Raw genomic sequence first — 27787 nt, 5'->3', positions numbered from 1 at the left:
AAATAAGTTAAAAAAAATTTATGCATATCGTTGTGGTTTTTTGTAGGAAATGAAATGGTAAAATGAAATAATTTATAACGGGGCAAAAATTCCATTGAAAGTTCTTTTTATTCTAAAAGAAATGTGTTGAAATTACACTGTGCCTTGAAATATAACAACTTTTTTCAATATAATGCCTGTTTATGAACATTTAGTTTCATTATAGCTCTTAGAAAATGTAAATATTACAATAACTGTGCATTCAAAACACTTATTGAGATGAAAATGTAATAGGGTGGATATTTAGCCCTTGCATGTGTGAAGAATTGCATTAAAAAATTATTAAAGAATAATATACTGGGCTGGACCAGTATATTTTTCTTGTAGTGTAACAAGCCCTACTTTAGATAAAACAATTAGATAATGGAAATGTATACTTTTTTTTTTTTTAAAGAAAAGCTACCAAGCTGAGATGGCAGCTTGTAAGAATGACCGAACTGATTGTTTTGGTTCTGTTGATTACTAGCAGTGAAATTTTCCGTATGTACAACACCTCCTTTTGATGGAAAAAGAAAAGTGTTGTGGAATACAAATGTGGTTTAAGAAGAGCTAAAAGAATATATATCAGTTATTGTCATATAAATGCAGGAGTAGCCAGACTATTTTGTTGCTAAATAGCTGGAATTAAGACTGTTATTTTCAGTGCACCAGAAAGGGATTTCATCAACATTAGTGTAGAGTGTTTTTTTTGTTTGTTTTTTTTACTCTTTAAATCTAGTTTTTGATGCTGTATATTAAAATTAAAACACAATATACAGCCATTTACATTTTCATATCAGGCTGTTTTGTAGTCATCTAATGTATTGTTTACATTTTATTTTTCCTGTTTTACAGAAACCCTGTTGAAAGAAAAACCAACCCAACTCTAGCCTGGTCAGAATGATCTGTGGGACAGTGATTTAAGCAGTTTTGAGCTGGTCAGTCTTGGGAGACTAATTGGTTGACAACTTAAACCAGCTGAGCGCCAACTTGCAAGACCGACAAACCTTAGTAGGCTGGTTCAAGCTGTTTTCTTTCAGAAAGGTAATGTCAAACATTTTAAGTTGATATTTCCAATACTTTTATTATTATCTTTTTTACAAATCCCTTTACAATAACTTTATGCCCCCTTAGGCCTGTGGAACAAATCAACATGCAAGAAGAAACTTAATACCATACTATTGTTACTTAACTAAATGAGCACAGTTTATTCATAACCATCCTCTTTTTTTCTCTTTTTTTTTTTTCACTGTAGACAAAATTAATAGTGACAAATATGTTTAAATTACATACATTTTTAAAGGACTTTTTGAATGACAATAAGTGAGACATGAAAACCAGATCACACATGGCACAATGACAATGACTGAGCATGAAGGTATCAGTGATTTTGAACATGTTATCAGTCCTGCACTATTACCACTATAGTTCAAGGACACCATATCTGCAGCTGCTACAATAAGACGAATCTCTACAACCTTTTAGTACAAATCAAATGTATGCATGTTACACATTTTGATACACTACATTTGCACTCAGTTTCTTATAAACAACAAACAAAATCCAGGTCATCCAGGTCTGTCTTAGTATAAATCAAACACATAGAGGATATTGTCTAGACATAATAAACATCCATTTAATAAATACAAATCAATAAAAAACACCTCAACAATAGTTAAATGATTCCATCACCAAATGTAATGAGATGTAATCTGTTTGAACGGCCCAAGTAAGCCAGACAAAGCAATGATTGCTCAAGTAATGGCGTGAGTTTGAGATAGGACTGCCTGCTTGTCCAAACGCTATATAATTTTTAACTAATAGGGGCCCCTGTGGTGACAAGTTTGTAGTATGCTGCTTTCCTGGCCATGAGCTCCTCATGGGTCCCTTTCTCGATGACCACGCCCTGTGACATCACAGCGATGATGTCAGCAGTCTGAATGGTGGAAAGCCTGTGAGCAATGACGATACACGTGCGTCCCTGACGGGCCTCATCCAGAGCTGCTTGAACAACCTGAAGATTGAAAATTAAACACATTTTGTGCATTAAAGTATTCAAAAATACACTGCTGAATAGATTCTTGCAAATTGTGGTCCATTCTAGAATACAATTTACACGATGAAAAGTTAATAAATTGTAGTCAGTAATGTGACCTATAACATTACACATATGATAACAGTGGTCAGGAAAAATTTACCAATTAATTTGAATAGAATCTTGTACCATATTGATATAAATATACAAAGAGAAAAAATGTATTCCATTCTTTGTTATCCACAACATGAAGTGCATTAAACATTACATTATGTCAGGAACTGTAGGGGGTTCGTGAAACATTAAAAAGCTATTACCTAATTAAATCTTAAAAATATGTTATTTTTAATTATATTTTTAAAATAAAAAATCAACTTAAAACACTTGTTGTGTGTGCAATTCTGAAAATGTAAAATATAAAAATAAGGGAGAATCAATGAATTATGAATAACTTACAGCTATGTTATGAATATTAAGTAGTCAATAAAAAGTAACTGTAGTCTGATTATGAGTATTTTAAAACACAATATCTAATGACAAGTATTTAATTTTTGGAATTTGATTATGCAATTCAGATTTCATATAATCAGTTACTACTCAGACACTCCTGAGAAAGTGTGAAATTTGGCTGGTGGCAAATGACAGTCAGACTATAAAATCAGTGCATTCACACATGGATATAGTTTTACCTTCTCACTCTCAGTATCGAGAGCAGACGTGGCCTCATCCAGCAGCAGGATTTTAGGATTTCTGACGATGGCCCTTGCTATCGCTATGCGCTGTTTCTGACCGCGGGACAGCTGAGAGCCTTGAGCACCGACCTGAGTTTCATATTTCTGAAAAACACAACAATAATAAAAAAAAAATCTTCTTTTTTTAAAATAAATAGAACGGTTTATTGAAAATCTAAACAAAAAAGTTTGCATGTGTGTTTTATGTTTTGTATTATATTTGATATTCACATTTTAGCATAATTTTAGTAAAAAACTAAATTATGGTGTATGGTGTATCTTCCATCAGAACAATGATCCAAAAACAAACACATTAAAATCAACACAAAAATGAGTCACTGAGCACAAAATGAAGCTTCTGCCATGGCCGTCCCAGTTCTCTGATCTGAACCCTATAGAAAATAAGAGGGGTGAACTGAAAAGGAGAAGCAGCAACATGAATCTGGGATAAAGGATAAACCATGCAGATTTATTTCCACAGCCACCTTTGCTCATATTTACCAAAGCTGCGTATTAGTGGCAGGCATTGTATATTTTCTTAATGCATATTCATGGTCTTATTGTGCACGATTCACAGTGCTTGTTATTCAAAATGTTTGTGTTCATAATCATTTATCAAAAGGTAATTGCTCCAGCCATTTACCATTTCTATCAATGGCAGCTGCTCGACTGGTACATGAAGTTAGAATATATATATATGCCGGTTTCACAGCAAAAAGCAAAACTCATTTAATTCACTGACGCGCTTCACTTGGCAAGACTACAACCAGCAGCGCATATTCTTACTTACCGGCAACCAGACAAAATAAAAACCGGCTGATTTTAGGTTTGACAATGATGTAAATTCATATAAAAATAAAAATTAAATAAAAGACAAAAATGTAAATGTTACAGTTGTGTTTTCAAGTGTACTATAAAATAATTGTATTTTTTTAAATACTCACTTTTTATTTTAATATATAACAGTATTATCACACTCTATTATTTTGTTTATTATTTAATTAATACAAAATAAAGTGCAACAATGCAATTATCACAATTATTAATAATTTTATTTTTATAGTTATATATAATGAGTCACACTATGAGCAGTAGTGTGCACCCCTGTGTGTGTGTGTGTGTGTGTGTGTGTGTGTGTGTATAATAACCTACTTTACTTGTAAATACATTCGATTACAGACATAAAATGGACAAAAAAAATGTTGACTTCAAGCCGTATTTAAATTTGATATCTCTAAATCCAAATTGTCAGTCATGAATAAAAGGAATGCATAACTTACATCAGGTAGTGTCATCACAAAATCGTGCAGATAGGCCTTCTTAGCAGCCTCTACAATCTCCTTCATGCTCACGGTACGAGAATTATCGCCATACTGGATATTCTCAGCGATACTGCAGTCGAACAGCACTGGCTCCTGGGATACGATGCCAATCTGAGACCTCAGGAAGGGCACGCTGATGCTCACAGATGGACGTCCATCGATCAGCTATAGGGCAATAACCGAAAGTCATGGTCTGTGTCACATTCAAAGATTTTACAATCCTTCATCATCTTCTGAGTTGTATTAAGAGATATTTTAATAGCATCTAATTACTGCAGTTTTGTGTGTTTTTGGCAAAATGACATGATTATTTTCAACTAGATTACATTGTGAATCTTTTAAAATCTATCTGGTAATAATTCTTGCAATAATGCAATGCCTTCAGATTCAAGCAATTTCCGAGCAAATTAAATATGCATTAAGATTTCTAATACTGTTGGCTCTGTGACAAATTGCTTTTGTTCTGCTTTGGTTAAAAGCATCTGCTAACTGCATTTATGTAATTATCCAATAAATGTGCTTTCATACCACTTGTCCTTCATCGGGGTCGTAGAATCGCTCCAGCAGTTGAACGCTGGTGCTCTTCCCACAGCCGCTGCTGCCCACAAAAGCAAGAGTCTGTCCTGGATGTACTGACACCTCCAGCCCCCTCAAAACCTGGATGTCTGGCCTGCTGGGATACGTGAACCTGCACCCTTTGAATTCTATTTGGCCTTTAAAGTCATCCTGTAACAGCATAGAAGAGAACATTATATTTTATAAGGCAGAAAAGTGGACTCATCAATATTTTTGTTGTTACCCGCTCGATAAAGACATTTTTAAGTATATCTACTAAAAGTTAATATTGGCAACTTTTAGGTGTACACTAGCATGCAGACTATGTCACAGAGAACAGACATGTACTAAAGGTCACAAAATACTTTGATGGTGTCTGTAAGCATCTCTTTTGGGCAATAACATGCATTATATGTCCCTACCACCTGACAAATGGCATTGAAATAGGTAATGGGGAAAATGAAACAAAATAACTATTAATATTAACATAAAAATAAAAATAAAAAAATTGAAAAATGAAGTTACTTTTAAAAAATAAAAAAAATAAAAATATTATGAAGTAAAATATAAATTAAAATAAAATATGAAATAGAAAATAAAATAAAGTAAAATAAAAACCGACTGTAAGCATTTACTTTTATAATATGCAGAAAATTACAACAACAAAAAAAAATCACTGAAATAGGTAATTAGGAAAAATAAACAAAATAGAAAATAAAACATGAAATATAAAACAATATAAATAATAAAATAATAATAATAAATAATAATAATAAACACCTGTCTCTTACTATGACCAGAAGTAGACTATGTAATAATGATAATAATAATAATAATAACAATAATAAATAAATAAATTCAGACAACCAGCCATCAGAAACTCTTTCTTTTGATCAGTTTGCACATTCAAATTCACAAATTTTCAGCTAATTATGAATGGCCATCAATGGAGAAAGATGTTGCCCACAGAATGGTGTAGTTCTACCAGCCATGCTAACTAGCCAAACCTTGACCTGTTGGGTTTCGAGGGCGTATGAAGTTAGGAAAATGACGGAAGTTAACAGCTGGGAGGAAAAAACATATGCTCTCTTACCCAACTTTGTCCTTCTGTATTGCTCATACTAATTTTGGGAACCCTGTCCAACAGTTTAAAAAGTTGTGCAGCAGCAATCTTGGCCTTGGCGTAGTCTGGTGTGAAAGATGAAGCTCTGCCAAGTGCAGTGGCACTGGTCACCAGAGCTGAAATCACTCTGGGAAATAAACACACACATCAGCATCTATTAAGGACACTAATTACTTGATCTGTTCAAACAATTCCCTCTAACTCATGCTAACTCATAACTCATTGTGGGCAAGTTGTGGGCTAGTGGTTAGAGAGTTTGACTCCTATCCCTAAGGTTGTGGGTTTGAGTCTCGGGTCGGCAATACCACGACTGAGGTGCCCTTGAGCAAGGCACCGAACCCCAAACTGCTCCCCGGGCACCGCAGCATAAATGGCTGCCCACTGCACCGGGTGTGTGTTCACGGTGTGTGTGTGTTCACTGCTGTGTGTGTGCACTTTGGATGGGTTAAATGCAGAGCATGAATTCTGAGTATGGGTCACAATACTTGGCTGTAAGTCATTTCACTTTCACTTTTTTTACTGCATGCATTTACATGCATTAATACAGACTTTCATTTTAATGAGTATGTTAATTAAGCCACAATCTTTGCGGGGTGACAAAAAAAAAACTGTACTAAGCACTAACCTGAATACCATCATGTATGGAAGCCCCTCATTACTGACCAGATAGCCACCGTATCTAAAAGAGGCAGCGAAGGCCATGAAAATGACACACTGGGCGAATGCAAAACAGATCCCATAAACATGAGCTTTTTTCTTTGCCCCTTTATATGGTGTTTGTAGCTGCTCTTCATATTGAGACACAAAGTGTTTCTCTTTGGCTAAACCGGCGATGGTCCTGATGTTGCTCAGAGCTTCACTGGACACCTGTATGAACAGAGAGCACAATTTACACTCATATGCATAACAAAAATAATGATACTTTCATTGGGTAGTATTCTCGTTTATGAAATAGGACAGAGCAAAACATGCAGGACACAAAAGTTTGGGTTCGACAAGATGTTTTTTAAAAGAATTCTCTTCTGCTCACCAAGGCTGCATTTATTTGATCAAAAATACAGTAATATTGTGAAATATTATTACAATTTCTATTTTAATTCATTTTAAAATATAATTTATTCATGTTATGTAAAGCTGAAAATTCCTTAATTCTTTTAGTAATTTTGAGGTATATCAATATAATTGTTTCTATTCAATGCTACATTAAAACAATACCATTTAACATATCATGTTTGTCTTAAACTTAAGTACTATTTACTGCAACAAAACTCCAAATGTACATATTTCACAATACTAAATACTTAACCATACTAAAACAGTACAAAAGTACACATAACACAACTGACTGATTTAGAATTGGATATGATGAAATTAATGACTTCAGTCAATCAAATTAATAACTGAGTGAGTATGACAAAAATAAAAAATAAATAACATCATGATTGATTAGTAAGTAGTGGATTCAAACCAATTATTATGACTTTGAGGCTGATTAATGAGACTTTCTGACCGATTAATTACAAAGGAAGTGGTGATTCATTCACAAATCTGACTACACTGGTTGCATTTGTTGCATGTGTATTTGCTGCCTCAGTGAAAGCATGGATGATGCATTTAAATAAATGAATCAGACCTTATTTAACATGACTTTCACTATACCTGTCCAGCAGCCTCCAGTGCATTTTTATCCTCATTAGCAAATCCTGTCAGCATTTTAGCCTGAAAAACTCCAGACAGGCCGATGAGAGGAAGGAAGCAGGTGACCACTAGACTCAGTTTCCAGCTGAAGTAATACGCAATTATGAAGGAAGCACCGATGTTGGTCAGAGAATTCACGATCATGCCAATCTGTGAGCCTGTAGCCTTTGGTGAAGAGCACATTAAACAAAATCAAACACACACTTAACCATATCAATTATGTATATCTTAAATATTTTTTATAATGTAGTTTATCCAAGGTCCACTAAAATATATTTTTTTATAATTTTTATTCTATAATTATATTATTATAATTTTTGTTATTATTGAATTTTCTCGTTCTAAAGAGGCATATGAAACTTTTTATGTAATTTTATGCACCTCCACCCCCCCAAAAAAGGTCTGATTATAATGTTAGTAAAGTTTCTGTGTGCCATATTCAGTCACAGCTTATTTATATATATCCATTTTCTTTGCTCTCTCTGATCCTTAGATTTAAATGGTCTGTTTTTCGCTGCTGCACCTTTAAAAAAAAACACCCTATTTGCATATGATTTTTTGCAACATTTTTTGTTAGTATTATATTTTCCTGCAAATCTTAAAGGGGCATATGAAACTTTTTTAATGTAATTCTTCACCCTAAAGTCCACTTATAATATTAGTAATGTTTCTATGTGCCAAAATCAATCAAAGTTTGTTTTATATCCATTTTCTATCCTCTCTCTGCTGCAAATGATCTTCTTTTATGTAAAGTTTCTGTGTGCCACAATCTTTCAGTCAAAACTGTGTTTTTATATCCTTTTTCAATGTCTGTTTTTTTTGCTTCAAGAAATACCCCTTTGCATATGAAATGAGTGTTTTCTCCAGCTTTGCAACATTTTTTGCTATTATTGTATTTTCTTTTGTCACTCACCCCCTGCACCATGGAGGCATCAGTGGCTAGTCTGGTAGTCAGAGCACCAGGACTGTTAAAGGGGTTGTCGAACCAGCCGATCTCTTGCTTCAACATTGCCTGAAATGCAACCTTCCTCAGCCTGCGAGTCAACAGCTCTCCTGATTTGGCAAAAGAGTAGCCCTGCAATAAACATATATCGCACTATCAGTGATCTGCTGCAATAACACACACTTCTGATGGAAAAAGGACAAAATGTAGGTATACAAAACCTCACCAAGGAACTGTGGGAATACCTGTAAGAACTGTGAAAAGAAGCTCATGACTCCTATGCTGACAAACAAAATACAAATCCCATTTATCTGCCTCCTTTGTTCATCCAGGTCTTGAATGGAGAATGTCTGAAAAGCAACCATGATATTGTTAAACTCCATTCCGGTGTTTAATAACAGAATACACTTAATAACAGATCATACACACACTAAAGATAAGTGGTGTTTGCTCATGCAAAACCTGCCTAGCATGGGTTATTATAAAACTAGAACCATAAAAACATTGTGTGTATGCGATGTGTGATATCATGAGAAAACTATGAATAGCGCAGGCAATGTTTATACGGTTGCCAACTAATGGGATTCTGCATTTTATTCGAAACCCTTTCAACAAGGTACACATCAAAGTTTAATCCTTAGGGTTGGGGATAAATAATAATAAAAGACAGAATTGCCTTAGCAAACAACACTAAACAGATTGTACTGTATCTCATGTTCGTGTGTGTGTGTCTCACCCCAAGGATTTCACTGAATAAAAGAGCATAGATGGGGTTGACAGATCCATTAATAGCAGCACCTAAAGAGCCCAGCAGCATATACGGCCACTCAGGACGGTTATACTTCAGGATTCGTGCCACAGGAGCCGCTTCAATGACCTCCTTATCCTCACCCTTGCTTTTCTGCAAGACAAGATAGGGAACTTTAGGTAAATATAGAAAGCAGAAATACTGTATTCAACTGTATTCCGTTCCAGACCGTGTTGTTTGTTTCTTCTTCCTCTATTTCAAATTGGTCTGAGTGGATTTCGAATTTTCCAGATATGGCATCCGGGATGTTGTTTGACATCTGAGAATGTGTGCGCTGCCTCAAAGAACGCCTGTAAGAAAGGCATTTTAATTTAAAAAGAGAACATTCCAACACTCCTCTCAAGATAATATTAAATGTCATAATGTTTATGTACCTTAAGGCGCTCTCATAACTTCCTCTGCTGAAGCTCCTTACTTTCTCAAATCCATCCTCCTCTGTAAAGTTTGTCTCAGGAGCTGTGTGATTCAGTATCATGTTAGTGTTTAAAGAAACGGTTCACCCAAAAATGTACACAAAGTCATTCAGCCTCATGTCATTTAAAACTATCTCCATGCACCTTCATTTTATTGCATCGCTTTAGAAGAACATAGTGCAATGTACAAGTAATGCGGACTGTTTTTATGTTTTTGTGTTATTGTCCTTGACAGATGTAGTAACTACTGCTAAGTAATTCTGACTTTTTCAAGTTCATATCTTGCAATTCAGACTTCTTTCTCAGAATTATGAGATAAACTCGCAACTGAGAGTTATAAATAAGACTGACTTTTTTGAGAAAAAAAAACTTCATAATTTTATATCACACAATTCTGTGGAAAAAAATGTCAAAGATAAAAAAAAAGTCGCAATTACCTTTTTATTTTTATTCAGTGGCAGAAATGGGTTTCCATACAATCCAGTGTTATTTTTTTTTAATTCACATAAAAATACATGGATGGACACATAGCTAATAATGCATGGAAATTCACTGTTGAAATAATGCAAAATTCTGCTTTTGTATCCAGTGACATTAATGTTAATTCTTGGGTGAAGCAATATGCAAACTTGGACTTGTGGAATTGACTTCCAAAAGTCCCCATACTCACTGCTCTCTGGTTTATCACTGTCTGTATCCTTTCCTTGATTCTGGAGTGTGACAAGGGTAAAGTAAACTCCCTTTCTGTCCAGTAACTGGCTGTGTGTGCCTCTCTCTACAGCACGTCCATGCTCAAAGCCCACAAGTACATCAGCGTTACGGATGGTGGACAGACGGTGTGCGATGCTGATAGTCGTTCTTCCCTGTCGAGCCTGAAAAATGTCATTGAATGAGTGTGTGCAACAATAAATATATGGAAATATCTCTTTCTTGAATAAACCTGCATTTGCTTACAAGTTTCTTAATTCAGTACAACATGCAACATTAAATTATAGGATACTAAAATTAATTATAACTGGAAAAGGAAAGTCTGTCAAGAAAAAACAGTCTCAAAGTCCAAGGTTTCTTTACATCTTATATAGTTATGAATGCATGGGCAGCTGTGTGGCTGCTATGGTGTTCTGGATTGTTGCCAAGGTGTTAAATGGCTGCTAGGGAGTTGCCAGGGGTGTTGCTGGGTGCTTGTTAAGCTGTTCTAAATGCTTGATGGGTGGTCACTAAGGTGTTGCTGGATGCTTAAGGTGTTCTGAGTGGTTGCTAGGAAGTTGCTGGGCTCCTCAAGCATCCTAAGTGGCTGTCAGGTGGTTGCTAGGGTGTTGTTGGGCGCTTACTAAGGTGTTCTAAGTGGTTGCCGGGGTGTAGCTGGGTGCTTAAGGTGTTCTCATTTGTTGCTGGACCCTTAAGGAGTCCTAAAAGGTTGCTGTGTGGTTGATAGGGTGTTGCTGGGCGATTAAAGTATTCTAAGAGGTTGCTAGGAAGCTGCTGGGCACTTAAGATGTTCCAAGTGGTTGATAGGGTGTTGCTGGGTGCTTTTTAAGGTCATCTAAATGGTTGCTACATGGTTTCTAGGCTGTTGCTAGATATATAGAATCGATCCTGTCAGCTATGGAAAAACCATTAATCTGGTCAGTTAGAAAAGATATAATTTAGAAAGTAAGGAGAGGATGAGGGACTGTGCCAAACTGATGGACGAAGCTTGAAAACTCTAGGAGAAGTTACATTTTGATCTTAGTTAATGGATGTTGTAAAACTCACCTTGTCCAAGGCTTCCTGCACTATAGCCTCACTCTCGTTATCCAGCGCTGATGTGGCCATGTCTAACAGGAGGATTCTGGGATTCCTGACCAGCGCTCGAGCAATGGCGATCCTTTGTTTCTGCCCTCCACTCATCTGACCCCCACCTTCACCCACCAACGTGTCAAATTTCTGCATGACATGACATACAGTGTCATACAATTTATTTCGTTCGATATGTAAACTGAATATATGCAAAATTATAAAAATATAATTTAATTAAGAATATTTTTATTTGAAAAAACTTCCTCTGTTACTTTATCAATTTATCAGTGAGGTAATGCATGTACTGATCTTATACAGTAGCTATCACCTGAGGAAGATCCATGATGAAGTTGTAAGCATTGGCCTGTTTGGCGGCTTCTATAATCTCCTCCATGGTGACTCCAGGACGGCCGTATCGGATGTTCTCTGCGATCGTGGTGGCGAACAGAACAGGCTCTTGTTCCACTATGCCAATAAGGGAACGCAACCACTGGATATTTAGACTTCTGATGTCATGACCATCCAGGGTGACCTAAAAATGAAAATAATTTAAATTTTCAACACCAGATCAGACATTTGGTATTAGATTTCACTGTTTAAAACTAGTGTTTATTCAAGGAAGGTATTTTTAATAAATAAAAGACGTATTTATTTTTCCTTTATTGAGTGATTGTTGGAAATAACTGATGTGCTATGAAATTGTTTAACAAATCTGAACCAGTGTTGTTATTGTTAACTAAAAAATAAAACTATAAAAAAAAAAAAACTTCTGACATTCAAATTAAGCTAAAATATTATAAAATATATTCAAAGAAAATTTAAAGAAAAGTCCTTACTTACATAAAATTTAAAGTAGAAGTCCTAAAATAATCACTAAGTAATAAAAATAAAGCTAAAAAAAAAAAAAAAAAAAAAAAAAATGAATACAAATGACAAAAGCACATAACAAAATTAAATTTACATGAAATATAAAAATGAAAAATGAAAATGTGAAAACAAAAGCTAATTCAAAATATTAATAAGCACTTTAACAGTATAAATAATACTAAAATAATTCTGGTTTGAACTACTGTACCATTCCTTCTTTTGGGTCGTAGAACCTCTGAATGAGTTGGATTGTTGTGCTCTTTCCTGATCCACTGGGTCCAACGAATGCAGTCGTCTCGCCAGCTTTAACCACAACATTCAAATCATCTAATATCTGAACACAAGATATGGTCAGTCAATATTGGATAGAAAAAAGCTAACATTAGATTAAATTATGCATGTTAAAAACCATAACCCACTTTCACTTCGGGACGGGAGGGATAGTTGAAGTGAACGTTGTGGAATTCGATGTCACCTTTAACTTTGTCTAACGTATGACCTTCTTCTGAGAAGCAATCGATTTCTGGTTCCTGTATGGGAACAGGATGTGACAGTCATTAATCTGTCCCTGAAGCTGAAAGAATGAAATTCATTGATTTTGTGAGAACTGTTTGTGTTATTCTCACCCTGTCAATAGTGTCAAATATACTCTTGGCTGCGGCCCGACCAGAGGCAAAGGCCTCAAGACAAGGAGAGGCCTGGCCCAGATTCATGGCACCCATAAGAACACCAAAGAACACCTGAAGAGAACAAAAAACATTATAAAATACAATAAAATTATTGAAAAAACTCACTGACTGGGCACTCTGTTGCATCTTACTGACTGGACAATTTTATTTATGAATACTTTTCTTACTTATTTTTACTTCTTTTATTTCCTACTTTTTATTGTTATTTTTATTTCCTACCTATCTTTTATGATTATTTTTAATTGCCTTTATGTATAGCACTTTGAATTCCCATTATGTAAAAAATTTGCTACAACATATAAATAAACATGCAACTGGAAACATTATGTAAAATGATAAAAGTCCCAAAAACTGATGGATCATAAAATAAAAAAATAAACTCAAACATAGGAATAAAAAAAACATAAATAAAATAAAATAAAATAAAACAAAATAAAATAAAATAAAATAAATCAGTTTTTGGGACTTTTATCATTTTACATAATGTTTCCAGTTGCATGTTTATTTATATGTTGTAGCACAATTTTTAATAATAATAATAATGGGAATTCAAAGTGCTATACATAAAGGCAATTAAAATAATCATAAAAGATGGGTAGGAAATAAAAACAACAATAAAAAGTAGGAAATAAAAGAAGTAAAAATAAGTAAGAAAAGTATTCATAAATAAAATTGTCCAGTCAATAAAATAAAATAAAATAAAATAAAATAAAATAAAATAAAATAAAATAAAATAAAATAAAATAAAATAAAATAAAATAAAATAAAATCTCCTTTTGTGTCCGCACTTGGGCGTTGTACCTGAACGAGGCCACCGGGCGTGAGCTCCTTGGTTTCTATGACCAGTTTTGAGCCGTACCAGAAAGCCAGAGCGTAACACAGGAATATGATGCACCAAAGGTAACCCTGAAACACACCAATGATCGCTCCCTTCTTAATTCCCCACGCCTGGGCCTCCACAAGGTTCCTGTCATACCTGTAATAATAAAAATTGACACCAACATCCCTCTTACTTTTTCAGCCCCTTACTTCCACAATGCCCACGTTTCACAATCCACATAATTCCAGATGGCTGAAAGTTCAGTGATTTCTCTTTAAATTTCCAAAAGTAAATAGGATTGCATTGACAGATAAAGAGGGCATGCTGTACCTCTCTGCCTCTTTGTGCTCTCCTCCAAAAGCAGCCACCGTTCTGAGGGAGGAAAGGACTTCATCAGCCACTGCTCCTGCTTTAGCGTAGGCCTTCAACTCACGACCCGTCAGCCTCGCCACAGACTTCACATAGAAAAATATACACTTACATGTTTTACAACACTCTTAAATATGGAAAAATCTTGATTGGATGATTGAATGATGAAACACAGCATTTTAAAGGAGTAATTCACCGAAAAATTTGAATTTGCTGAAAATGTACTCACATTCAGGCCATCTAAGATATAAAAACAGATTTGGATAAGTTTAGCATTGCATCACTTGCTCACCAATGGATGCTCTGCAGTGAATGGGTGCCGTCAGAATGAGAGTCCAAACAGCTGATAAAAACATCACAATAATCCACAAGTAATCCCCACCACTCCAGTCCATCAGTTAACATCTTATGAAGTTGAATGTTTGTAATAAACAAATCCATCAAGGCATTTTAACTTCAAACTATTGCTTCCAGCTAAAATAGTCTAGAGTCCATAATCCATAAAAATCCAAACAAATGCTTCCTCCAGTGAAAAGGTCCATCCTCTATTGTCCTCTCACATCAAAATCCATCAACATATTTGTGTAGAACTGTTTAGGCCTGTTTTAGCCTGTGAACAGTGCTTGATCTGTGCATATTCCTCTCCTGATTCAGATGAGACCATTTTTTTTTATTTCAATGGAGAAATATTACAGATAGAGGAAGCAAGTTAAAAATGCCTTAATGGATTTGTTTCTTACAAACACAAAGCTTTTTGCTTCACCACATCTTAACTGTTGGACTGGAGTGGTGTGGATTACTTATGAATTATTGTGATGTTTTTATCAGCTGTTTAGACTCTCATTCTGACGGCACCCATTCACTGCAGAGGATCCATTGGTCACCAAGTGATGGCATGCTAAACCTATCCAAATCTGTTCTGATGAAGAAACAAACTCATCTACATCTTGGATGGCTAGAAGGTGAGTACATTTTCATCATTTTCGGGTGAACTGTTCCTTTAAATCATGCATGAGATTTCTCTTATTCATGTTTCTACATTTACATTTGTGCATTACATTACATTCTACAAGTGGTTCATCTCCTTCATATTAAACTGTTTATAGTGACACCAACCATCGCCATGAGTCCTGCAGCCAGTCCTATGAGAGGACTCACTGCTATCACCACCAGCGTCAGCTTCCATCCGCCGATGAATCCCACCATGAAGCCAAATATGAACGTTGAGATCCTCTCGATGAAGATTGATACCTGGTCTGCTATAGCGTTGTTGATTTTGTTGATGTCACTACATGGAAAATAAAATAGATTTTATTATACTGAAAAAAAAAAATGGTATAGGATTTTTATAGGACTCAGAAACTGCTAGTAAATTTCACTAATGATTACAAAAAATAAAAAATAAATAAAATAAATGCAAGTAACATTGAATTTAAAGTGAACTTTTGAATTAGGAAACCTCGTAAAAATTCTCGTAAAACATTCTCCAATAATCAACTTCAAAAAGTAATTTTTTACAGTGTACTTAATGGATTATTTATTGCCCACCCCCCCAAAAATCTGATCACTCTTCAAAATGCACATTTTGATTTGTCAATGCAAAGTTTAATATTTTACACCACTAATGACAGATTCATGAACAAAGCTAACAATAGTGCAACGTAAACACTTAAATATATTACTCAGATATCCTCGTGTTCAGCTCCCCGATGGAGTTGCAGTCAAACCAGCCGATCTCCATACGCATTATCTTCCTGAAGTACATTTTCCTGATGCGCTGGATCTGTCTGGCGGCAGCAGAAACCCAGAGAGCGATCTGAAACCAGAGTGAATCTTTGTTTGAAAACACGACTTCTTGAGGTTCAGGCATAATAATGCCTCTGTCTCCGGCAGATCTGGAGCACTACTGAGATTAAAAAATGAAGGATGTGTATGTTTCCTCTGACTGCATCTCTGATACTAGACAGACATTAATATTGCACCACTTCTTTCAAGTACGTTCGTCTGGATGGCCATTACAGTAAAGAGTTTCAAAGAAGACGAGAACAAACTTTCTTGTGTACCTGAAAGTAACTCAGAATAAGGACTCCAACTCCAATTCCAACATAGTACAACGCAAACTTGGTCATTTCAGCCTCAATATCCACCCTGTAGAGAGGGACAGAGCAAGAACATTTAAAATATGCAACTGGAACTGCAAACTGCAAAGCTACACATTTTACAATGTTTGAACCAATCCTCCAGTTATTTCCCCGAAACCCTTTTGGCTATTAAACTTGTTGAAAAAAGGAAAGTAAATAAATAAAAAAAATAATAAATCCTTCAAAGTAATAAATATTTATTTAATATAAAAATCTAAATATATTTATGTAAATAATAAAAAAATCTAAATACAAATAAAAGAAAATATTATATATATATATATATATATATATATATATATATATATATATATTCTTTTTATTGTTATTGTTATTATTATTATTATTATTATTAATATATATATATATATATATATATATATATATATATATATATATATTAATAATAATAATAATATAATAATAATATTGAAATTATATATATATATATATATATATATATATATATATATATATATATATATATATATATATACACATCTTGTCTGTCTGCCCATTTCAGTTTCCTCTTTGCTCCGCCATGTATTTTTCATTGAGCTAGAAATTGATGTGTGGCGTGGCTTGTCCGACGTAGCAACAGTAGCTAAGGGTGGCGGGTCTTTGCAAAGGGTCAGTTGTGTCAGATATTTCTCCCAAGAAATTTCAGAAAAAAAACATCTAATGAATTTCTTTGATGGAAACAGTCTCTTGCACTTTGAATGAGAGGCTGCTGAGGTTGCAGATTTCATCTTAAGTTATAAGGACAGAATTGTTTATATGTGTTGAACGGCATCCCGAACATCTTCACTCACCCACAGTACGTGGTGCTGTTGTCCGGCCGCTCGGCCACAGTCCCGTCCAGCCAGGTGATGGTGTTATTAATACAGGTTTTGTTCGGGTCGGCCAGTTCCTGCACCTCAAGCTCATAGTCCACGAAGGTGTTGGTCATCATGCCATACACCAGCAGCATGAGAGGAGACGCGGCGCCGTGGACCAGAGAGCACACGCCTCCCACCACCATCATCAGGACCTCCTTCCATGTGGCAAAGCGGAACTGGACAGAGACCAGAGAAAAATTAAGAAAGAAATCAATCTGAGTAGCAGAATCACATTGAGATGCTTACCAGCTGAAAGAATCCAACGGTCAGCGCTTTCTCTTTTGTTTTGTCACTGCCATTCCTTCAAACACAGACAGAATTTAGACACTTAATTGCAGTTTAGGTAGATTTTTATGAGCAGTACTTTTATGAGGCCAACTATATACATCTACACAGTTCATTTATGGCAACTGAATCAACAACCATCCGAAGAATCATTGCTGGTAATTGTAAATCAAACCTACATCAAGTATCTGGACAAGCAATAATGTAAATAAAATGTTATGCCCAATCACATTGTTATATTGTCAACAGTAGTTTTGGAGTTACTGGAAGTGTTTTTAGTTTTTTCATTTTAGTTTTTGTTAGATTAGATTCAACTTTATTGTCATTGCACATGTGGGCACAAGGCAACGAAATACAGTAGTTTTAGTTAGTAGTTTTCATATTCACTTCATATTATCTACACATTCACCAACAACTGTGAGACTACAAATATTTGATTCCTTGCAGTCACTACACTGTCTACCAAAGCACTAAACCCATCACTAGACTATAATAAAATATTATAGGAACAGTTCACCTTAAAATGAAAATGTGAAAATGTATTCAGCCTCAAATTATCCAAGTTGTATATAGCTTTCCATATTAACCAAACTCATCTACATCTTAAAATGCCTGAAGGTGAGTCAATTTTAAGCAAATTTTCATTTCTGAATTAAAAACTATTCTTTTAAGAAATGTATTTCAGCTCATTTTTTTTGTCCTTGTATTTTGGACATCCGGGTCATATGTATCACTTTCTGTGCCATTTTTGCCATATCATGCATATAGAAAGAGAAAAAAACTCACTTGAGGTCAGCATCTGTGTTGTAAGAAAAGAGAAGGAATTATTTGCACATAGTAAAACATGAAATAGTTTTTCTTAACTATTACAGTATGTCGTAATGTAATTGTGAGTGTTTCAAAAAAAAAAAAAAAAGAAATGCTTTCAAAATTAAACACAGCACACTACAGTTCATACCATCATCAGCTTTGTATGATTTTGTGGTTTTATCTGCACTGTCCCCAGGAGAGTTTTCACTTTTATTCTTCTTCATTTTTCAGTCTGGTTGCATCTGAAATGTAGTTTTACAGAAAAAGATCTGTTTAGCCAGTTTTAACTTCCCAACGGCATCAAATCACACATATCTGTTAAATAATCAACATGAAGCTCCAGGTTAATAATAATAGGTAAACGTTTATTGTCTTATTGTCTTTGTTTAATGACTACAGATAAGACCAAATGCTGTTTTGTCATAGCTACTGAATATTAAGAATCCTAAACTGTTCTTCTCACATGATTATGTCTGATGAAATATTAAAAGAATAAATAAAAAACCATTAGTGCATGGACAAAATAAATACAAAATGAATAAAAACACCCAAATGAGCCAGTTACTGTAGATTACAGGGCAAATAATGTCAATAGCAGCTCATTTCATTTTGTTTTGGGAGAATTTGATAGTTTGATAAGAAATATGTTCATAATTAAAAATCTCCAACTTGAGATTTCAAACTTTGGAGTCAGAGAGCAGTATAAAACATAACCGAGATCTACTTAAACTCTTGGAGACACATGTACAGTATGATTAGTGACATCTTTGCTTTGGGAGAAAATAAATCTGAGAACAAAATAACGGTATTGCTAGAAAATTTCACTAATAATTACAAAAATGGCAGGTAACACATTTAATTAAACATGACAATTTGGAAGTAGAAAGACTGAAATAATCTTTGTTTTATGTACAAGTTTGAAAAATCATTTTTTACAGTGTAGGTGAAACGATTGAGATATCAGAAAGATCTCATTTCCAAATCATCTTAATTTGTGACCCTGGACCACAAAACCAGTCTTAAGTCTCTTGGGTATACTTTTAGCAATAGCCATTAAGTAAAGATCATGTTCCATGAAGATATTTTGTAAATTTCCTACCGTAAATATATCAAACCTTAATTTTTGATTAGTAATATGCATTGCTAAGAACTTCATTTGGACAACTACAAAGGTGATTTTCTCAATATTTTCATTTTTTTGCACCCTCACATTCCAGATTTTCAAATAATTGTATCTCGGCCAAATATTGTCCTATCCTAACATAACCATACATCAATGGAAAGCTTATTTATTCAGGTTTCAGACGATGCATAAATCTCAATTTCGAAAAATGGACCATTATGACTGGTTTTGTGGTCCAGGGTCATAAATAACATTTCAAATGAGCACCAGTTACACTACTCAATCAAATCATTACACAGTGTAATAATTGTTAGTCTTTTTTGTAATAGAAAAAGCGAGAAGGACTGATTCATACCTGTTGTGAGGAGCTGCTCTCAGTGGCATTTGTCTCAAGTCAGAGGGGCTCGTCTATCAGTGCAGTCTTTCCACACCTTCACCACTATCTTCCCCTTTATTAGACTGATAAGACATTACCTAATCACAGTCTGACAAGGTCAATGTGTGCACTGTCTGTTCTCTACGCTAAATAGAGATTCAAAATAGTGTAAAAGGAGTTAATGAGTTCATGATATTGATCACATTTATTTATCACTTATCAAATCACATTGAGGTTTACTGCGGATTATTAACGTCATCTCGTGGACATCAGTAATAAATTGGGTTGAATGACCGTTGGGTTGTTAGTTTATTAAGACAAGCCTATAAAGTTGGGCTTGCAATATTGGGTATGATGATACAGTAAACAGAGAGACAGACAGATCTGTCTTCCTTATTAATTTATAATACATCTTTTTTTTTTTTTTTTTTTTTTTTTGTTAGAAACAAGGTCTATAATGTACCATTGGATAAAGGTGCCATAATTATAATTAAATTAGTCAAAGTTATTTTAAATAATGTCCCCCCTTATGTACACTGTAGATTTTTCAAAGCTGTAAATAAAACAATGATGATTAGAGTTTGTCTTACAAGAAAATACTATTTCAGTTTATTTCCTAATTCAATTGATTGAATGTGTTACTTGCCATTTCTTTACAATTGTTTTTGAAATTTACTAGCATTTTTTTAAGTAAAATTGTTTTTTTCAATGTACACTGTAAAAAAATCACTGTAATTTTTTACTTTCACGAATCTGTAAATAAAATAAAGATAACTGGTGTACTATTTCCAGTCTTTCTACTTCAACATTTCACATCTAACTCAGTGTGTTACTAATAGTCATTTCTTTGCAATTTTCTACACTAAATTTTTCCAGTGTACTATTGCATTTGGACTGATTTAATAAATGCATCATGTATGAAGGTGATAATTTAATAGGTAATAGTTTAATAGACCAGCGGTCGTTCAGCCCTTCTGGTGGCTGTCAACTCAAAAACAATTTAAATGATTAATAATGGATAACAAATCTCCTATGTATCGCCACTATCTGAGTCCAGTGCATTGCATTGCATTGCATTACATTATTAGATATTGCATTGTCTAATACATTACAAAGACAGATGTATTAGCTTTAAAGTGGATCATTTATCACATGGATATAGAAATAAGCGAAATGCTTTGACCGAGTTTTGACAAAATAGCAAACAGATAAGAGTTTTTTCCCTGTAATATTACTATTTTTATTGATGTTTTGGGAGCCTTCATAACAGCCAAATTTATGATGCTGATAAAATGTATGACGCTGAGGGTACATCCTACGTCAATCCTTATCAAAACAGAACATTTACAAAACCTCTGAAGGATCTAAATTTATACTAAACATTTGATTTTCATGCATAAGAGAAATGCCAGAATAATAGATGCAACAGTGTACAATCTACTGAAATTACTAACTGAAAAACAAAAATTTAATTTTTCAGGCCTTAAAATCATGTTAAGCAACAAATATGGCATGCATGCATTTGTCAGCAAATTACAGCCTTACAAAAGCATGCAAAACACGCATAAAACAGCTTTGATATATTTGGAAACATATATTTATGCTGGAAACTCTAATATTAGTGTGTGACAAAATTTTACATAAGTTAACAAAAGAATTAAATGCTGTCAAAAAAGAAAACACACTCTCACATGTACCGTCATGTGGGAAATTGTGTAAAATTACAGTAGGTCAGTGACCGAACGGTGAATAACTGCACTGTATTTTCTGACCTGCGATAAATCACTTATCACTTATTAATCAGTTTTGTACAGTTAAATGATAAAAGGGTGGTGTCATTGTTTGTAATAATCTGCCATAAAGTTGCATCATGCAACTCTAAGTAATTTGTACATCATACAGTATATCAATCCTTGACGTTAAGATATTTACATGATAATGGATTTGAGTGGATTTAAAAGACCTTCTGGTAACACTTTACAATAAGGTCCCATCACTATCAGTGAGCAATACACTGGGCTGGCTACAGTATTTAATAATCTTTGTTAACTTTAGTTAATTAAAATACAACTCACTTAATTTTAACACTCAATTTTATGTCTCTGCTCCGTCTCTTTATCCACCAATGGGTCCTAGCAGCCCTGAGCAGTTATAGCCACAGGATTTATAATAACACAAGTGATTCCTGCTCAGTACCGATTCAAAGAAGTCTGAGCTCGCTTCCTGTGTTCAGGGATGTACTGTTTATAGATTCACAAACACAGGAAGCTGTGTTTGATCTGTTTCCAAGGACCAGTGTTGCTATGGTAAATTAAAGGTAAAACGATTACAGAATATTTTAGTTAACTATAATGAAAATGAAATAAAACAAAATAAACTTTAGATGAATAATAAAATGAAAATTAGAAATGCTGCCTTGAAACTGAAATAAAATAAAAATATAAAATTTTATGAAATAAATTAAAGCCAACTATAAAAAAAACGACTAAAAAATTACAATGGAAACTGAAAATATAACAATGAAAAGCTAATTTGACTTTCAAAATATTAATTAATACTATAATAAAATATAAATAATATCCCTACTTAGGACTGTGACTATATACCTTTTTAGACCTAGACTGCATTTTCTACTTTTTTAAACCTCTAAAATATTTTCATTAAACCTCTTTTTTTTTTGCATTAAATTTGTGATTTTTTATTATTTTTCTTTATTATTGTATGTATGAATTAAATTATTAAATGTAAATTAATTGCAAAAAATGCGAAATAATAATAAATTTCAAAAGGTGATGCATTAAGTCTTTTTGCATTAAATCTGTGATTTGTTTTTTTTTTAATTTTTTTTTATTATTATTGTATGTATGAGTTAAATTATTAAATGTAAATTAATTGCAAAAAATGAGAAATAATAATAATAATACATTTCAAAAGGTGGTGCATTAAGCCTTTTGTAAATAATATGTGTCTGGGGTTTTTATTGTATAGAAAAAACATCTAAACTATACCAACATCATCTCCAACGTCACCATCCATCAGTCCAAGCTTCATTGGAATTGCAAGAAAAATGCTGGAGAAGTTTATCTCTGGTGTTTTATCCGACCTTCCCAAGGTTCCCATTCTACCAGCTGCCAAACTTAAATCTATGAGGAATCTCAATGCGTCTCAAAAGGGGACTGTCCTTTGTGATCACCCAGCGCCCCTTGCAGGAACAACACGGGGCAACTATTACATAATAGCAGACGCTTCAGTTAACCGGCATCCTTCCAGTATGCATTGCACAGCCTAAAAGAAGAACAAGCACATGCCCAAACTACTGAGACGCCTGACCAGTTTCTAGAAACAGATATCTTAGAGAAAGCGACGGTAAGTAGCCTATTCGAGCGGTTTGTAGAGTCAGTTTTGCAGAAAGGGTCAAGTGAGCAAATTCCTGTGTTTAGTAACGTTAAATGCATGCTGTTTGCAAGAGTTTTATCAGGACAGTTTCGACTACTGATCACGCGGTTTCTAACAAAGGCACTAGGCACTTTTTCTTTCTTTCATGCGTTCCAAGTACGCAACAGTACAGTGGAAAAAAGTTCACTATTGTTGAGGTTTACACTCCCCATTTTACTGATGTGAAGTCCGACCGAATCTTTTCCGGGAATCGGTTCTTTCAAACAGCTCATTTTGACAGAGCCGGTTCAAATTAGATTCCGCGGTTCTGTTACTTCGAACGCAATCACGTGATCCAGAACATCCGATTTCGCGTGTTCTAAAAACCTTTTAAAGCTAAACGAATATAATAAATTAAAGTAAATCTTGATACTACGATATTATAATATTTAGGCTACTGCAATTTAATGTGCCCCCAGTTTAATCTGTTGCAGCCAAGATTCATTTCCTTTCAAACCTTTTACAATAAACAACGCTGCACGCACTCCTTTCGAACAACTACACATTTTTGGACGTTATAATTAAATTACATTTTATAAAACCAAGTGTGTATGTGTGTGTGTGTGTGTGTGTGTTGATAAAACTGTCAAACAATCAAGTTGCAAACACTGCAGCACGTTTTATTTGAGAAATGTTTACTTACTTTCCATCAGTTGTTTTACATTGTTTCCATCCACAAGTTCACTTCTTTACTTATTCATTTTTATTTCGGTTATGTTACGGTTCAATGAATTGTTGACTCCAGAATCGCGGCGACTGATTCAGCCCGATTCGTCAATGAATCCTTTAAATCGGTTTGTGTGAACCGGTTCAACTGATTCTTTGACGAGATCCGATTCAAACGAACGATTCATTCACGGTTTGGAAAGTGGCTACTATGTGTTTCACAATCACACGACATTTACTTGTACAGTTATCCAATATTAAAAGATAAAGAAACAGACAAACATTATTATTATTCCCTTTTTATACTGTATACTGGTATTCATATTTGTTTTAATATATGTATATTATATTAATGTATTTTTTAATTTTAGTATATTAATATGTATTTTTTCTTCATACTCTTTGCAGTGGTCTACAATCATAAGCCAAAAAGTTGATGGTTCACTAGGTTGTGTATTTTATAAGTGGAGCTTTGACCACATGCTCTCTCTTTCATATCTCTTTTTGTTGTTGGTGTTGTTGCTGTTGTTGATTTTGGGGGAGTTTGCATGAATCTGGATCATCTTTTCTTATGAAAACAAATTAATTTTCTTTTGCAGAAATGTTCCTGTACGTTGTAGTTCTCATAGTCTTGTTCTATGTGTATCGGTGGTTCAGAGAACTGGGACGAGTTCCCAATAAATCTGAGAAGTCTGTGTACATCACGGGCTGCGACACAGGTTTTGGGAATCTCCTGGCCAAACACCTGGACACAAAGGGTTTCCGTGTCATCGCTGGCTGCTACACGGAGAAGGGAGAAGTTGAGCTGAAGAAGTGCTGCTCTGACAAACTCACAACGCTGCATTTGGATGTGACCGATAATTATAGCATCAAAAAAGCCGCAGAAACCATTAAAACCCTGGTGGGAGAGAAGGGTAAGTCACAGAAACTTCTGAAAGATCATTTGACGCTGAAGACTGGAGTAATGGCTCCCAAAATTCAGCTTTGCATCACAGGAATTAATTGCATTATAAAATATATTACAATAGAAAACAGTTATTTTAAACTATAATACTATTTCACGATTTTAAGAAATCAAGAATGCATTTTTATATTAATTCCTGATTTTAAATGGATGCCTTTAAAAATTTAGTGCAAGATTTGATTTAAAAAGTAACATTTAAAAATGTAAAGAAATTCATTTAATTGATCATACATTAATTGGACATTTGATCATTAATGCATGTTATCCTATACACAATACATGTGTGTAGTAATGCACATTATATGGGGTATTTCCAGAAACCTTAGATGATATTAATAACCAGTAGGCTATTAAAGAAAATGCCATCATTAAGTCTTATTATTTGTCAGTTAATTTTAGTTTAGTTCTCGATAAAAAAAAAAAAATGGATATTTAGGTTTACATAAATACACACACGTATATATATATATAAATAGTCAAAATAAATGCTTTAATTCAAAATGGTTTTATTTCGTTGTGTGTGTTTGTAGGTCTGTGGGCCGTGGTCAACAACGCTGGGATCTCTTTCCCAACTGCTCCCAATGACTGGCTGGAAACTGAGGACTTCAAACAAATGATCGATGTCAATCTGATCGGGGTTGTTGCCATCACTCTGAGCGTGTTGCCGCTCATTAAGAAAGCCAAGGGCAGAGTGGTCAATGTGGCCAGTGTGTTCGGAAGGATTAGTACTGTGGGAGGAGCGTACTGCATTACTAAGTATGGAGTAGAGGCTTTTAATGACAGTCTGAGGTCAGTATGTCCAGTAACCAAATCTTTTTTGAAAAGTCTCAAAATCGCATTTACAGCAAAAGGAAGTGGAAAAAATCCTGTCCTAAAAAAAAGATGTAATTTCAGTATTATTTATATACTATTGTAGTATTTATTAATATTTTGGATCAGCTTTTATTTGTATATTTTCAGTTTCACTCATAAAGTTGAGTAATTTTGCTACAGTATATGCTTTTAATGTATTTATTTTTGTTTTTATATTTCTGTATAACTTTATTTTTTTATTTTAGGTTTAGTAATTTTAGTACTTGAACTTAAACTTATTACAGTTTGTTGCAAACATCTCAAATTTCAAATTTTCATTGATGTGTTTCCATATAATATGTGTATATATATATATATATATATATATATATATATATATATATATATATATATATATATATATATATATATATATATTATAGTTTAACAGTAATAAAACAAACTGGAAATATTTTCATGTGTAAGTTGAAATTTACCACTAAACCAACAATAGTTCCAGAATCATTTTTTTTTTTTAATCTGGCAGTTTTAGTGTTTTAATGTGTCTCTGTTCTCCAGGAGGAACATGGCACCGTTTGGAGTGAAGGTTTTATGCATTGAACCTGGATTCTTCAAAACAAGCATTTCTGACCCCACTATCTATGAGAGTCATTTGCAGAGATTATGGAAAAGGTTGCCTCAGGAGGTCAAGGATGAGTATGGCAGTGATTTCATAGACAAAAGTGAGTTCATATCCAATAACCTGCTTCAGATAAAGGTCACACTCCCAAACTAGTTCTAAAAGCACTAGTTCTAAAAGCCAGCATCCATTCCTGATGTCCCTATGATTGTGTTTGCAGCAAAGCTGGTGATTAAGGAGAAGATTGAGAAGATATTGGATCCAGATCTGATGAAGGTGGTGAGCTGTATGGAGCACGCTGTGGCTGCGGTCCATCCTCGTAGCAGATATTCTCCAGGCTGGGATGCCAAGCTCTTCTGGCTGCCTCTCTCCTACATGCCAACCTTCATCTCAGATGCTTACATCTTAAAAAATGCTGTTGAGCCAAAAGTTTCAGTTCTGTAAGCATAAACAGCCACTTCTCTATGCTGCACCTATGCAGCATATTGATGGAATAAACCATATTTTCTTATTTGAATGCAAATTTAATTTCAACTCAATATTTTTAAACTCCGTTCTTCTAAGGCATTTAGATTGTAGAAATAAATTTAATACAGAGAATCTTGACTTTAACATCTTTAGGCATTATTTTGAACTCAAGGCCCACTCATTTTAAATGCAAAAAACGTAATTTAATTGACATGAAGGCATTCTCAAGCAAACTGAAAAACAGCGTGCACAAAATATTTGTGCGAGATTCTAGTATGTATTCTCTTAATGGATAAAATATGGTATTTCTGAAGAAAATTATTAGAAAAATATAATTATCAATAATGGACATGAAAAGGACCCTAATTATAGAATTAGAATGCTTTATTGTCATTGTACTCAAAATACAATGAAATTGCAGAGCTTCTGCGTAAGGTGCGTGGTACAGTACATAATAGACGAAAGAAACTAAAAAGAAATATATATGATACAAAAGAGATGTACAATTACAATATTTAAGCTAAGACAAGAGAACAAGGAGAATGAAATAGAAATAATTGTTTGTGTCTAATAATAGATAAATATTAAGTGACAGCTTGTTAAAATGATAATTGCGCTGATATGAAACCAAGAATGACCCATATGTGAATCAGTTAAAACTTTATTGTAATTGTCATTTTTACAATATTGAATATAAATAAAAACTAAATTTTAAAATGTTTGTGAGAGTTTCATTTTTCCTGTGAGATTTTCTAGATCACAAAGAAATATTTTTCCTTAATTTTACAGCATTATATTTTTCCCAATATAAATATCCTCTCATTATCTACGAAATATCTCAACTTTCATGGGAGAATATTAAACCAGTGATTTGATTATGTAAGCACAGAATTGAATACATTTCTTTAAAAGATTGATTCAAAACTGAGAGTTACTTTTATTACACCATCACCTTATCAGCATCACACTTGTGAAGCATGTGTTATTCAATCAGCCAAATCAGAACCTGTCAAAAGAGTCATTTCACCACCTATTCTGA

At 34.0% G+C, this 27787-nt stretch overlaps 2 protein-coding genes across 2 annotated transcripts; one reads left to right on the top strand and one right to left on the bottom strand.

The window, feature by feature from the left end:
- Positions 1-1199: 1199 nt before the first annotated feature.
- Positions 1200-24011, bottom strand: abcb11a (ATP-binding cassette, sub-family B (MDR/TAP), member 11a). The gene is made up of 29 exons (XM_042764285.1): positions 23862-24011; positions 19763-19866; positions 18433-18526; positions 18261-18273; positions 17436-17490; positions 17124-17365; positions 16234-16318; positions 15853-15986; positions 15287-15458; positions 14132-14256; positions 13783-13957; positions 12919-13032; positions 12712-12822; positions 12501-12626; positions 11754-11957; positions 11402-11572; positions 10317-10518; positions 9608-9689; positions 9403-9523; positions 9162-9326; positions 8671-8775; positions 8396-8557; positions 7444-7647; positions 6410-6651; positions 5755-5911; positions 4635-4832; positions 4065-4271; positions 2743-2889; positions 1200-2032 (listed from the first exon to the last, which is right to left on the bottom strand). The coding sequence occupies exons 3-29, from the start codon at positions 18506-18508 to the stop codon at positions 1832-1834; spliced, it is 3996 nt and encodes a 1331-aa protein (XP_042620219.1). The 5' UTR covers positions 18509-18526; positions 19763-19866; positions 23862-24011; the 3' UTR covers positions 1200-1831.
- On the top strand, positions 22973-27465 carry dhrs9 (dehydrogenase/reductase (SDR family) member 9). The gene is made up of 5 exons (XM_042764286.1): positions 22973-23149; positions 24484-24798; positions 25379-25637; positions 26220-26383; positions 26501-27465. Exons 2-5 carry the CDS (start codon positions 24486-24488, stop codon positions 26722-26724), a joined length of 960 nt encoding a protein of 319 aa, XP_042620220.1. The 5' UTR covers positions 22973-23149; positions 24484-24485; the 3' UTR covers positions 26725-27465.
- Positions 27466-27787: the final 322 nt, after the last annotated feature.

Source organism: Cyprinus carpio, chromosome A9 (genome assembly GCF_018340385.1).
Source record: "Cyprinus carpio isolate SPL01 chromosome A9, ASM1834038v1, whole genome shotgun sequence".
Lineage (NCBI taxonomy): Eukaryota > Metazoa > Chordata > Actinopteri > Cypriniformes > Cyprinidae > Cyprinus > Cyprinus carpio.
The sequence above is the reverse complement of the archived record's forward strand: the minus strand, read 5'-3'. Positions and strand labels throughout refer to the sequence as shown.